Source organism: Oncorhynchus gorbuscha, linkage group LG21 (assembly GCF_021184085.1).
Source record: "Oncorhynchus gorbuscha isolate QuinsamMale2020 ecotype Even-year linkage group LG21, OgorEven_v1.0, whole genome shotgun sequence".
NCBI classification, from domain to species: domain Eukaryota; kingdom Metazoa; phylum Chordata; class Actinopteri; order Salmoniformes; family Salmonidae; genus Oncorhynchus; species Oncorhynchus gorbuscha.
Window position 1 is genome coordinate 30,694,448 of NC_060193.1, and position 13,589 is coordinate 30,708,036.

The following is a 13,589-nucleotide window of genomic DNA, read 5'->3' on the forward strand; positions in this document are numbered from 1 at the left end:
TTTATCTCCTCACTCCTTCTGCATCACCCCCCCTCTCTCTCTCTCTCTCATAAATGAAGAGGGGTAGCTTATGCAGCTCTCTCTCCTATGTCCCTCGCTCTGTCTCTTTTACCTCTCTTTCTCAATCTCTCTCTCTCTCTGTGATGACAGTGTGGCCCGGGGCTAGAGGTGCGAGAGGAGAGGAAAGGAGGAGAGGAAATGAGTTCTGCAGTGCTGGCCCTCAACTCCACGGGCCACTGCCTCTCCTCCTCTAACACTTCCTCCTCTCTTTCTTTACTCTTCCCTCGCTCTGTTTGACTTCCCTCCGCCGGGAGACCTTGTCAAAACAAACCCAATGAATGATGGCTTAACCAAAAACAACTAATAAAATATGGAAAGTGAAAACGACGTATCTCACCCATGTGGGATTTTTCTTTTTTTTTTTACATCAAAAGGAGTGTGTATACTGCTTACAATCACACAACGGAAAACTGCTTCAAAACCCAATTGGGGGAGGCAGGAAAAATAGTGGAACCTTCCTTATTGAATGCACGGCATTCTAATACATTCATGTTGTGTGTTTCAACGCAAGCTGTCTGTCTAGAAGGCACGCAGGATCCAGTGCCATTTTAAGACCCACTCAAGGCCACAGGCGTTCCAGACACCGCTCTCCGCTGACATGGAGGTGAGACCACCTACCCACTGTTACCTTGGCAATGACTAGCAACGATGGAAGTTGAGTGAGTGGGAACAACGCTACGGAATTTTTTCATTTTATTTTTTTATTTCACCTTTATTTAACCAGGTAGGCAAGTTGAGAACAAGTTCTCATTTACAATTGCGACCTGGCCAAGATAAAGCAAAACAGTTCGACACATACAACGACACAGAGTTGTTACACATGGAGTGAAACAAACATACAGTATAAACAAGTCTATATACAATGTGAGCAATTGAGGTGAGAAGGGAGGTAAAGGCAAAAAAGGCCATGGTTGCAAAGTAAATACAATATAGCAAGTAAAACACTGGAATGGTAGTTTTGCAATGGAAGAATGTGCAAAGTAGAAATAAAAATAATGGGGTGCAAAGGAGCAAAATAAATAAATAAATTAAATACAGTTGGGAAAGAGGTAGTTGATTGGGCTAAATTATAGGTGGGCTATGTACAGGTGCAGTAATCTGTGAGCTGCTCTGACAGTTGGTGCTTAAAGCTAGTGAGGGAGATAAGTGTTTCCAGTTTCAGAGATTTTTGTAGTTCGTTCCAGTCATTGGCAGCAGAGAACTGGAAGGAGAGGCGGCCAAAGAAAGAATTGGTTTTGGGGGTGACTAGAGAGATATACCTGCTCGAGCGTGTGCTACAGGTGGGAGATGCTATGGTGACCAGCGAGCTGAGATAAGGGGGGACTTTACCTAGCAGGGTCTTGTAGATGACATGGAGCCAGTGGGTTTGGCGACGAGTATGAAGCGAGGGCCGATGAGTATGAAGCGAGGAGAAAAATTGGTCCGGTATGTTCCGTTCCGAGCCATGCCGTACAAAACTGCCGATAGATTTTCGAGCTAAAGGATAGCTGATGACCACAAACCGTGGTTAGCTGAATACTAACGATTTGCCAGTAAAGAAGCTAACTAGCTTCTGAACTAGCTTCTGACTAGCTTCTGGATTAGCGTCTGTGCTAGCTTCTGGCTAGCTTCTGGCTAGTTTCTGGCTAGCTTCTTGGAATTTCTGGCTAGCTTCTTGGAGGATTACAGATTTGAGGTAAATAATACTTTTTTATAAATATAAATTGGTGAGGCGGGTTGCAGGAGAGTGTTTTGAAGATGAGTTGATGGAAAATAAAAATAAAATGTATGTGAAAAAAGTTGTAAATATATATATATACAGGATACGACACGACAAGACGAGGACAAAGGACGTCTGAACTGCTATGCCATCTTGGTTACAAATGAGCCACACACATTTGTTTTTCAGAAAGATGAGTGAATAAAATGACAATGCCTTAAAGCAGGTGTGTGACGACTCACACCAAAGCACACAAGGTTAAGGTTTTTGAGGGAAACATACCACACATCTACCACGCTCATTGGTCAAGGTGTAATAATACTGCCCTATAGCTAGGGGGCAGGGTGCTGCTCTCAATACCATTTAGCAGACCATTTCTACCAGACCAATACCATTTAGCAGACACTTCTTTCCAAAATGACTTGCAGTGGTACATCAATTTTAGTAGATCATGTGAACTTGTAGCGGGAATCGAACCCACGACCTTGGCATGGCTAATTTTTGGCATTGCAATCACTCTTGCCAACAGAGCCACAGCGGAGCGCCGCATGACTCACCTCCAGTATGTCTATAAGGGCGCTCTCTTCCGGCTGCTTGGCGCTGCGGACGTTCTCCAGCACGACGGAGTAGTAGACGCCCTGCGGGTCCGACTGGTACAGGTTGTAGGTGTCTGTCTGGTACCACTCCTGCAGGGCCAGGAACACCTGGCTCTCGTCCGTACTCACTATGTGGACGTCCTGGGGAGAGGGGTTGATGGGGGGAGGGGAGAGGAGGTGGTACGGCGAGAGTGTGAGAGGGAAGGAGAATAGGAGTTACGTCAACAGCTTCGATATGGGGTCAGTCTTTTCATAAACGAAAGGGGAGGAGAGAGACAGAGCGGGAGAGAGAGAGAGACAGAGAGGGAGAGGGGAGACAGAGAGGGAGAGAGGGAGAGGAGGGAGACAGAGAGGGAGAGGGGAGAGACAGAGAGAGAGAGAGAGGAGAGACGAGAGACAGACAGACAGACAGACAGACAGACAGACAGACAGACAGACAGAGACAGAGAGACAGAGAGACAGAGAGACAGAGAGACAGAGAGACAGAGAGACAGAGAGACAGAGAGACAGAGAGACAGAGAGACAGAGACAGAGACAGAGACAGAGACAGACAGACAGACAGACAGACAGACAGACAGACAGACAGACAGACAGACAGACAGACAGACAGACAGACAGACAGACAGACAGACAGACAGTACTAAAAAGCAAGCTGGGAATGGGAGACATACTGTAACAGGAATAGAAAATCACTGACCAATATATCCAGACAGACAGACAGACAGACAGACAGACAGACAGACAGACAGACAGACAGACAGACAGACAGACAGACGGAGATTAGAGACAGAGCGAGAGAGAGAGAAACAGAGAAAGACAGAGGAGAGGAGAGGGAGAGGGAGAGGAGAGGGAGAGGGAGAGGGAGAGGGACGGACAGACGGGAGAGAGGAGAGAGGGAGAGAGGGAGAGAGGGAGAGGGACAGACAGGAGAGGAGAGAGGGAGAGGGAGAGAGGGAGCGGGAAGAAAGGGATGGAAGCAGACAGAGAGAGAGAGAGAGAGAGAGAGAGAGAGAGAGAGAGGGGGAGAGAGAGAGAGGGAGACGGAGAGGGAGAGGGAGAGGGAGACTGAGACAACAAGAAAGTTGTGATTCTTCTCATTCTCTGCATATTGTATCAACGGTGGCAGGAGAACAAACAGGAGTAATAGAACACTTTCGGGCTGTTCACAAAAACCCAGGTTTTCCACTCATAACTTGCGAGGGGCTCCTACTCTTCTGCAGATGTTAGAAACAGAGTGGCTGAGGTACAGAGCCTGAGTCGGCGTTCCCTGTGAGACACTCTAATTACATTAACATGGCATTAGAGACGGAGAGGCGATGCAGACGTCAGACTTCAGGAGAAGTGAGCGGTGAAGAGTGCTCCAGAACCTCGACACGTTGACAGTCCAGACACATTTTTAGCCTAGCTGTGGACTAAAAAGCACTTTCAACTGGGAATCTCCATTCAGCATGCTTTAAAATTCTGGCCTAGGTCGGGAAACCGGCCCAATATGTCTTAAATACTGATTTATGGGTCTGCACCACAATAGTCAAATGTACTCTGGTTCAATGAACCTGCAAGCTACTGCATAGAACTAGTGCACAACGTCCCTACAAAGTCCTTGACTGTGAATGTATTGCTTGGTTTTTTGTCATCTAGCACTGTAAAGTGGAAGCACTGGTAACGATAGCTGGCATGTTTTTCTTTGCGGTAAAACATATCTGGGTCACGGTAAAATTAGGCGAACACTCAGCCACCACATAAGACGCCTAACCGGGCAGAATTTCATTCATCAATAGTAATGTAGAGGAGGGAAAGAGAGACAGAGGGATGGAGGGATACAGACAGCGGGTGAGAGTGGGAGAGAGGGATGGAGGGATACAGACAGCGGGTGAGAGTGGGAGAGAGGGATGGAGGGATACAGACAGCGGGTGAGAGTGGGAGAGAGGGATGGAGGGATACAGACAGCGGGTGAGAGTGGGATGGAGGGATACAGACAGCGGTTGAGAGTGGGATGGAGGAATACAGACAGCGGGTGAGAGTGGGATGGAGTGATACAGACAGAGGGTGAGAGTGGGATGGAGGGATACAGACAGCGGGTGAGTGAGAGTGGGATGGAGGGATACAGACAGCGGGTGAGAGTGGGAGAGAGGGATGGAGGGATACAGACAGCGGGTGAGAGTAGGATGGAGGGATACAGACAGCGGGTGAGAGTGGGAGAGAGGGATGGAGGTATACAGACAGCGGGTGAGAGTGGGAGAGAGGGATGGAGGGATACAGACAGCGGGTGAGAGTGGGATGGAGGGATACAGACAGCGGGTGAGAGTGGGAGAGAGGGATGGAGGGATACAGACAGCTGGTGAGAGTGGGAGAGAGGGATGGGGGGATACAGACAGCGGGTGAGAGTGGGAGAGCGGGATGGAGGGATACAGACAGCGGGTGAGAGTGGGAGAGAGGGATGGAGGGATACAGACAGCGGGTGAGAGTGGGATGGAGGGATACAGACAGCAGGTGAGAGTGGGAGAGAGGGATGGAGGGATACAGACAGCGGGTGAGAGTGGGATGGAGGGATACAGACAGCAGGTGAGAGTGGGAGAGAGGGATGGAGGGATACAGACAGCGGGTGAGAGTGGGATGGAGGGATACAGACAGCGGGTGAGAGTGGGAGAGAGGGATGGAGGATACAGACAGCGGGTGAGAGTGGGAGAGAGGGATGGAGGGATACAGACAGCGGGTGAGAGTGGGAGAGAGGGATGGAGGGATACAGACAGCGGGTGAGAGTGGGAGAGAGGGATGGAGGGATACAGACGGCGGGTGAGAGCGGGAGAGAGGGATGGAGGGATACAGACAGTGTGTGAGAGTGGGAGAGTTGGATGGAGGGATACAGACAGCGGGTGAGAGTGGGATGGAGGGATACAGACAGCGGGTGAGAGTGGGAGAGAGGGATGGAGGAATACAGACAACGGGTGAGAGTGGGATGGAGGGATACAGACAGCGGGTGAGAGTGGTAGAGAGGGATGGAGGGATACAGACAGCGGGTGAGAGTGGGAGAGAGGGATGGAGGGATACAGACAGCGGGTGAGAGTGGGAGAGAGGGATGGAGGGATACAGACAGTGGGTGAGAGTGGGAGAGAGGGATGGAGGGATACAGACAGCGGGTGAGAGTGGGATGGAGGGATACAGACAGAGGGTGAGAGTGGGACAGAGGGATGGAGGGATACAGACAACGTGTGAGAGTGGGATGGAGGGATACAGACAGCGGGTGAGAGTGGGAGAGAGGGATGGAGGGATACAGACAGCGGGTGAGAGTGGGCGAGAGGGATGGAGGGATACAGACAGCGGATGAGAGTGGGATGGAGGGATACAGACAGCGGGTGAGAGTGGGAGAGAGGGATGGAGGGATACAGACAACGTGTGAGAGTGGGATGGAGGGATACAGACAGCGGGTGAGAGTGGGAGAGAGGGATGGAGGGATACAGACAGCGGGTGAGAGTGGGAGAGAGGGATGGAGGGATACAGACAGTGGGTGAGGAGATACAGACAGGGGTGAGAGGGATGGAGGGATACAGACAGCGGGTGAGAGTGGGAGAGAGGGATGGAGGGATACAGACAGCGGGTGAGTGGGAGGGATGGAGGGATACAGACAGCGGGTGAGAGTGGGAGAGAGGGATGGAGGGATACAGACAGCGGGTGAGAGTGGGATGGAGGGGGATACAGACAGCGGGTGAGAGTGGAAGAGAGGGATGGAGGGATACAGACAGCGGGTGAGAGTGGGAGAGGGATGGAGGGATACAGACAGCGGGTGAGAGTGGGGAGAGGGATGGAGGGATACAGACAGCGGGTGAGAGTGGGAGAGAGGGATGGAGGGATACAGACAGCGGGTGAGAGTGGGAGAGAGGGATGGATGGATACAGACAGCAGGTGAGAGTGGGAGAGGGATGGAGGGATACAGACAGTGGGTGAGAGTGGGAGAGAGGGATGGAGGGATACAGACAGCGGGTGAGAGTGGGATGGAGGGATACAGACAGCGGGTGAGAGTGGGGGAGGGATGGAGGGATGGAGGGATACAGAGGGATGGAGGGATACAGACAGCGGGTGAGAGGGAGAGGGATGAGAGAGTGGGATGAGAGGGATGGAGGGATACAGACAGCGGGTGAGAGTGGGAGAGAGGGATGGAGGGATACAGACAGCGGGTGAGAGTGGGAGAGAGGGATGGAGGGATACAGACAGCGGGTGAGAGTGGGGGAGAGAGGGATGGAGGATACAGACAGCGGGTGAGAGTGGGAGAGAGGGATGGAGGGATACAGACAGCGGGTGAGAGTGGGAGAGAGGGATGGAGGGATACAGACAGCAGGTGAGAGTGGGAGAGAGGGATGGAGGGATACAGACAGTGGGTGAGAGTGGGAGAGAGGGATGGAGGGATACAGACAGCGGGTGAGAGTGGGATGGAGGGATACAGACAGCGGGTGAGAGTGGGAGAGAGGGATGGAGGGATACAGACAGCGGGTGAGAGTGGGAGAGAGGGATGGAGGGATACAGACAGCGGGTGAGAGTGGGAGAGAGGGATGGAGGGATACAGACAGCGGGTGATAGTGGGAGAGAGGGATGGAGGGATACAGACAGCAGGTGAGAGTGGGAGAGAGGGATGGAGGGATACAGACAGTGGGTGAGAGTGGGAGAGAGGGATGGAGGGATACAGACAGCGGGTGAGAGTGGGATGGAGGGATAGAGACAGCGGGTGAGAGTGGGAGAGAGGGATGGAGGGATACAGACAGCGGGTGAGAGTGGGATGGAGGGATACAGACAGCGGGTGAGAGTGGGAGAGAGGGATGGAGGGATACAGACAGCGGGTGAGAGTGGGATGGAGGGATACAGACAGCGGGTGAGAGTGGGAGAGAGGGATGGAGGGATACAGACAGCAGGTGGGTGAGAGGGGAGAGGGATGGAGGGATACAGACAGCGGGTGAGAGTGGGAGAGAGGGATGGAGGGATACAGACAGCGGGTGAGAGTGGGAAAGAGGGATGGAGGGATACAGACAGCGGGTGAGAGTGGGATGGAGGGATAGAGACAGCGGGTGAGAGTGGGAGAGAGGGATGGAGGGATACAGACAGCGGGTGAGAGTGGGAGAGAGGGATACAGACAGCGGGTGAGAGTGGGAGAGAGGGATGGAGGGATACAGACAGCGGGTGAGAGTGGGAGAGAGGGATGGAGGGATACAGACAGTGGGTGAGAGTGGGAGAGAGGGATGGAGGGATACAGACAGCGGGTGAGAGTGGGATGGAGGGATACAGACAGCGGGTGAGAGTGGGAGAGAGGGATGAGAGGGATAGAGTGGGAGGAGGGAGACAGACAGCGGGTGAGAGTGGGGGTGAGAGTGGGAGAGAGGGATGGAGGGATACAGACAGCGTGAGAGTGGGAGAGAGGATGGAGGGATACAGACAGCGGGGAGAGAGGGATGGAGGGATACAGACAGCGGGTGAGAGTGGGATGGAGGGATACAGACAGCGGGTGAGAGTGGGAGAGAGGGATGGAGGGATACAGACAGCGGGTGAGAGTGGGAGAGAGGGATGGAGGGATACAGACAGCGGGTGAGAGTGGGCGAGAGGGATGGAGGGATACAGACAGCGGGTGAGAGTGGGAGAGAGGGATGGAGGGATACAGACAGCGGGTGAGAGGGATGGAGGGATACAGACAGGGTGAGTGAGAGATGGAGGGAGACAGCGGGTGAGAGAAGGGAGAGGGATGGAGGGATACAGACAGCGGGTGAGAGTGAGGGGAGAGGGATGGAGGATACAGACATGGGTGAGAGTGGGGGATGGAGGGATACAGACAGAAGTGGGTGAGAGTGGGAGAGAGGGATGGAGGGATACAGACAGCGGGTGAGAGTGGGTGAGAGTGGGAGAGAGGGATGGAGGGATACAGACAGCGGGTGAGAGTGGGGAGAGAGGGATGGAGGGATACAGACAGCGGGTGAGAGTGGGAGAGAGGGATGGAGGGATACAGACAGTGAGAGTGAGAGAGAGGGATGGAGGGATACAGACAGCGGTGAGAGTGGGAGAGAGGGATGGAGGGATACAGACAGCGGGTGAGATGGGATGGAGGGATACAGACAGCGGGTGAGAGTGGGAGAGAGGGATGGAGGGATACAGACAGTGGGTGAGAGTGGGATGGGATGGAGGGATACAGACAGCGGGTGAGAGTGGGAGAGAGGGATGGAGGGATACAGACAGCGGGTGAGAGTGGAGAGGGATGGAGGATACAGACAGCGGGTGAGAGTGGGAGAGAGGGATGGAGGGATACAGACAGTGGAAGTGGGTGGAGAGTGGGATGGATGGGGATACAGACACGGGTGAGAGCGGGATGGAGGGATACAGACAGCGGGTGGATTGGGAGAGAGGGATGGAGGGATACAGACAGCGGGTGAGAGTGGGATGGAGGGATACAGACAGCGGGTGAGAGTGGGAGAGAGGGATGGAGGATACAGACAGCGGGTGAGAGTGGGAGAGAGGGATGGAGGGATACAGACAGCGGGTGAGAGTGGGAGAGAGGGATGGAGGGATACAGACAGCGGGTGAGAGTGGGATGGAGGGATGGGAGAGGGATGGAGGGATACAGACAGCGGGTGAGAGTGGGAGAGAGGGATGGAGGGATACAGACAGCGGGTGAGAGTGGGATGGAGGGATACAGACAGCGGGTGAGATGGAGGGACAGCGGGTGAGTGGGATGGATGGGGATACAGACAGCGGGTGAGAGTGGAGAGAGAGGGATGGAGGATACAGACAGCGGGTGGAGAGAGTGGGAGAGAGGGATGGAGGGATACAGACAGCGGGTGAGAGTGGGAGAGAGGGATGGAGGGATACAGACAGCGGTGAGAGTGGGAGAGGGATGGAGGGATACAGACAGCGGGTGAGAGTGGGATGGAGGGATAGAGACAGCGGGTGAGAGTGGGGGAGAGGGATGGAGGGATACAGACAGCGGGTGAGAGTGGGAGAGAGGGATGGAGGGATACAGACAGCGGGTGAGAGTGGGAGAGAGGGATGGAGGGATACAGACAGCGGGTGAGGTGAGAGGGGATGGGGTGACAGCGGGTGAGAGTGGGAGAGGGATGGAGGGATACAGACAGCGGGTGAGAGTGGGAGAGAGGGATGGAGGGATACAGACAGCGGGTGAGAGTGGGATGGAGGGATACAGACAGCGGGTGAGAGTGGGAGAGGGATGGAGGGATACAGACAGCGGGTGAGAGTGGGATGGAGGGATACAGACAGCGGGTGAGAGTGGGAGAGAGAGGATGGAGGATACAGACAGCGGGTGAGAGTGGGAGAGGGATGGAGGGATACAGACAGCGGGTGAGAGTGGGAGAGAGGATGGAGGGATACAGACAGCGGGTGAGAGTGGGGGAGAGCGGGGGATGGAGGGATACAGACAGCGGGTGAGAGTGGGATGGAGGGATACAGACAGCGGGTGAGAGTGGGAGAGGGATGGAGGGATACAGACAGCGGGTGAGGGTGGGAGAGAGATGGATGGAGGGATACAGACAGCGGGTGAGAGTGGGAGAGAGGGATGGAGGGATACAGACAGTGAGAGTGGGAGAGAGGGATGGAGGGATACAGACAGCGGGTGAGAGTGGGAGAGGGATGGAGGGATACAGACAGCGGGTGAGAGAGGGATGGAGGGATACAGACAGCGGGTGAGAGTGGGAGAGGGATGGAGGGATACAGACAGCGGGTGAGAGTGGGATGGAGGGATACAGACAGCGGGTGAGAGTGGGAGAGAGGGATGGAGGGATACAGACAGCGGGTGAGAGTGGGAGAGGGATGGAGGGATACAGACAGCGGGTGAGAGTGGGAGAGAGGGATGGAGGATACAGACAGCGGGTGAGAGTGGGAGAGGGATGGAGGGATACAGACAGCGGGTGAGAGTGGGATGGAGGGATACAGACAGCGGGTGAGAGTGGGGGAGAGGGATGGAGGGATACAGACAGCGGGTGAGAGTGGGATGGAGGGATACAGACAGCGGGTGAGAGTGGGAGAGATACAGGGAGAGAGGGATGGAGGGATACAGACAGCGGGTGAGAGTGGGAGAGAGGGATGGAGGGATACAGACAGCGGGTGAGAGTGGGAGAGAGGGATGGAGGGATACAGACAGCGGGTGAGAGTGGGAGAGAGGATGGAGGGATACAGACAGCGGGTGAGAGTGGGAGAGAGGGATGGAGGGATACAGACAGCGGGTGAGAGTGGGGAGAGAGGGATGGATGGATGGGGATACAGACAGCGGGTGAGAGTGGGAGAGGGATGGAGGGATACAGACAGCGGGTGAGAGTGGGATGGAGGGATACAGACAGCGGGGATGGAGATACAGACAGCGGGTGAGAGTGGGATGGAGGGATACAGACAGCGGGTGAGAGGGAGAGGGATGGAGGGATACAGACAACGGGTGAGAGTGGGATGGAGGGGACAGCGGGTGAGAGTGGGAGAGGGATGGAGGAGACAGCGGGTGAGAGAGAGGGATACAGACAGCGGGTACAGACAGCGGGTGAGAGTGGGAGAGAGGGATGGAGGGATACAGACAGCGGGTGAGAGTGGGGAGAGGATGAGGATACAGACAGTGGATGGAGAGGGATGGGGATACAGACAGCGGGTGAGAGTGGGAGAGGGATGGAGGGATACAGACAGCGGGTGAGAGTGGGAGAGAGGGATGGATGGAGGGATACAGACAGCGGGTGAGAGTGGGAGAGGGATGGAGGGATACAGACAGCGGGTGAGAGTCTTGGATGGAGGGATACAGACAGCGGGTGAGAGTGGGATGGAGGGATACAGACAGCGGGTGGGAGAGATGGGAGAGAGGGATGGAGGATACAGACAGCGGGTGAGAGTGGGAGAGAGGGATGGAGGGATACAGACAGCGGGTGAGAGTGGGATGGAGGGATACAGACAGCGGGTGAGAGTGGGAGAGAGGGATGGAGGGATACAGACAGCGGGTGAGAGTGGGAGAGAGGGATGGAGGGATACAGACAGCGGGTGAGAGTGGGAGGGATGGAGGGATACAGACAGCGGGTTGGGGGAGAGGGATGGAGGGATACAGACAGCGGGTGAGAGTGGGAGAGAGGGATGGAGGGATACAGACAGTGGGTGAGAGTGGGATGGATGGGGGATACAGACAGCGGGTGAGAGTGGGGAGAGAGGGATGGAGGGATACAGACAGCGGGTGAGAGGGGAGAGAGGGATGGAGGGATACAGACAGCGGGTGAGAGTGGGAGAGAGGGATGGAGGGATACAGACAGCGGGTGGGTGAGAGAGAAAGGATGGAGGATACAGACAGCGGGTGAGAGAGTGGGAGTGGGATGGAGGGATACAGACAGCGGGTGGAGGGATACAGACAGCGGGGAGGATGGATGGAGGGATACAGACAGCGGGTGAGAGTGGGGAGAGGGATGGAGGGATACAGACAGCGGGTGAGAGTGGGAGAGAGGGATGGAGGGATACAGACAGCGGGTGAGAGTGGGAGAGAGGGATGGAGGATACAGACAGCGGGTGAGAGTGGGAGAGAGGGATGGAGGGATACAGACAGCGGGTGAGAGTGGGATGGAGGGATACAGACAGCGGGTGAGAGAGGGATGGAGGGATACAGACAGTGGGATGGTGTGAGTGGGAGAGGGATGGGGATACAGACAGCGGGTGAGAAGTGGGAGAGAGGATGGAGGAGTACAGACAGGGAGAGTGGGAGTTTTGGAGGGGCGGGTGAGAGTGGGATGGAGGATACAGACAGCGGGTGAGAGTGGGAGAGAGAGGATGGAGGGATACAGACAGCGGGTGAGAGTGGGATGGAGGGATACAGACAGCGGGTGAGAGTGGGAGAGAGGGATGGAGGGATACAGACAGCGGGTGAGAGTGGGGAGGGATGGAGGGATACAGACAGCGGGTGAGAGGGATGGGAGTGGGATGGAGGGATACAGACAGCGGGTGAGAGTGGGAGAGAGGGATGGAGGGATACAGACAGCGGGTGAGAGTGGGATGGAGGGATACAGACAGCGGGTGAGAGTGGGAGAGAGGGATGGAGGGATACAGACAGCGGGTGAGAGTGGGAGAGAGGGATGGAGGGATACAGACAGTGGGTGAGAGTGGAGAGAGGGATGGAGGGATACAGACAGCGGGTGAGAGTGGGATGGAGGGATACAGACAGCGGGTGAGAGTGGGAGAGAGGGATGGAGGGATACAGACAGCGGGTGAGAGTGGGGAGAGGGATGGAGGGATACAGACAGCGGGTGAGAGTGGGAGAGAGGGATGGAGGATACAGACAGCGGGTGAGAGTGGGAGGGAGGATGGAGGGATACAGACAGCGGGTGAGAGTGGGAGAGAGGGAGACAGACAGCGGGTGAGAGTGGGAGATACAGGGATGGAGGATACAGACAGCGGGTGAGAGTGGGATGGAGGGATACAGACAGCGGGTGAGAGTGGGAGAGAGGATGGAGGGATACAGACAGCGGGTGAGAGTGGGATGGAGGGATACAGACAGCGGGTGAGAGTGGGAGAGGGATGGAGGGATACAGACAGCGGGTGAGAGTGGGAGAGAGAGGGATGGAGGGATACAGACAGCGGGTGAGAGTGGGAGAGAGGGATGGAGGGATACAGACAGCGGGTGAGAGTGGGGAGAGAGGGATGGAGTGGGAGAGGGATGGAGGGATACAGACAGCGGGTGAGAGTGGGGAGATGGAGGGATGGAGGGATACAGACAGCGGGTGAGAGTGGGAGAGAGGGATGGAGGGATACAGACAGCGGGTGAGAGTGGGAGAGAGAGAGGGATGGAGGGATACAGACAGCGGGTGAGAGTGGGATGGAGGGATACAGACAGCGGGTGAGAGTGGGGAGAGAGGGATGGAGGGATACAGACAGCGGGTGAGAGAGGGATGGAGGGATACAGACAGCGGGTGAGAGTGGGATGGAGGGATACAGACAGCGGGTGAGAGTGGGAGAGAGGGATGGAGGGATACAGACAGCGGGTGAGAGTGGGAGGAGAGCGGGGATGGAGGGATACAGACAGCGGGTGAGTGGGATGGTGGGAGAGTGGGAGGGATACAGACAGCGGGGAGGGATACAGACAGCGGGTGAGAGTGGGAGAGGGATGGAGGGATACAGACAGCGGGTGAGAGTGGAGAGAGAGGGATGGAGGGATACAGACAGCGGGTGAGAGTGGGAGAGAGGGATGGAGGATACAGACAGCGGGTGAGAGTGGGAGAGAGGGATGGAGGGATACAGAC

At 55.6% G+C, this 13,589-nt stretch overlaps 1 protein-coding gene across 6 annotated transcripts in view; it reads right to left on the reverse strand.

Annotated features, from left to right (window-relative positions):
• LOC124008907 (VPS10 domain-containing receptor SorCS2-like) overlaps window positions 1-13,589 on the reverse strand; it is a 342,821-nt gene that overhangs the window by 46,747 nt on the left and 282,485 nt on the right. For all 6 annotated transcript variants that reach the window (XM_046320500.1, XM_046320502.1, XM_046320503.1 and 3 more), the window contains exon 9: window positions 2,317-2,496. In XM_046320500.1, coding sequence (XP_046176456.1) covers window positions 2,317-2,496 — 180 coding nt within the window. The remainder of the gene's footprint in view (window positions 1-2,316; window positions 2,497-13,589) is intronic.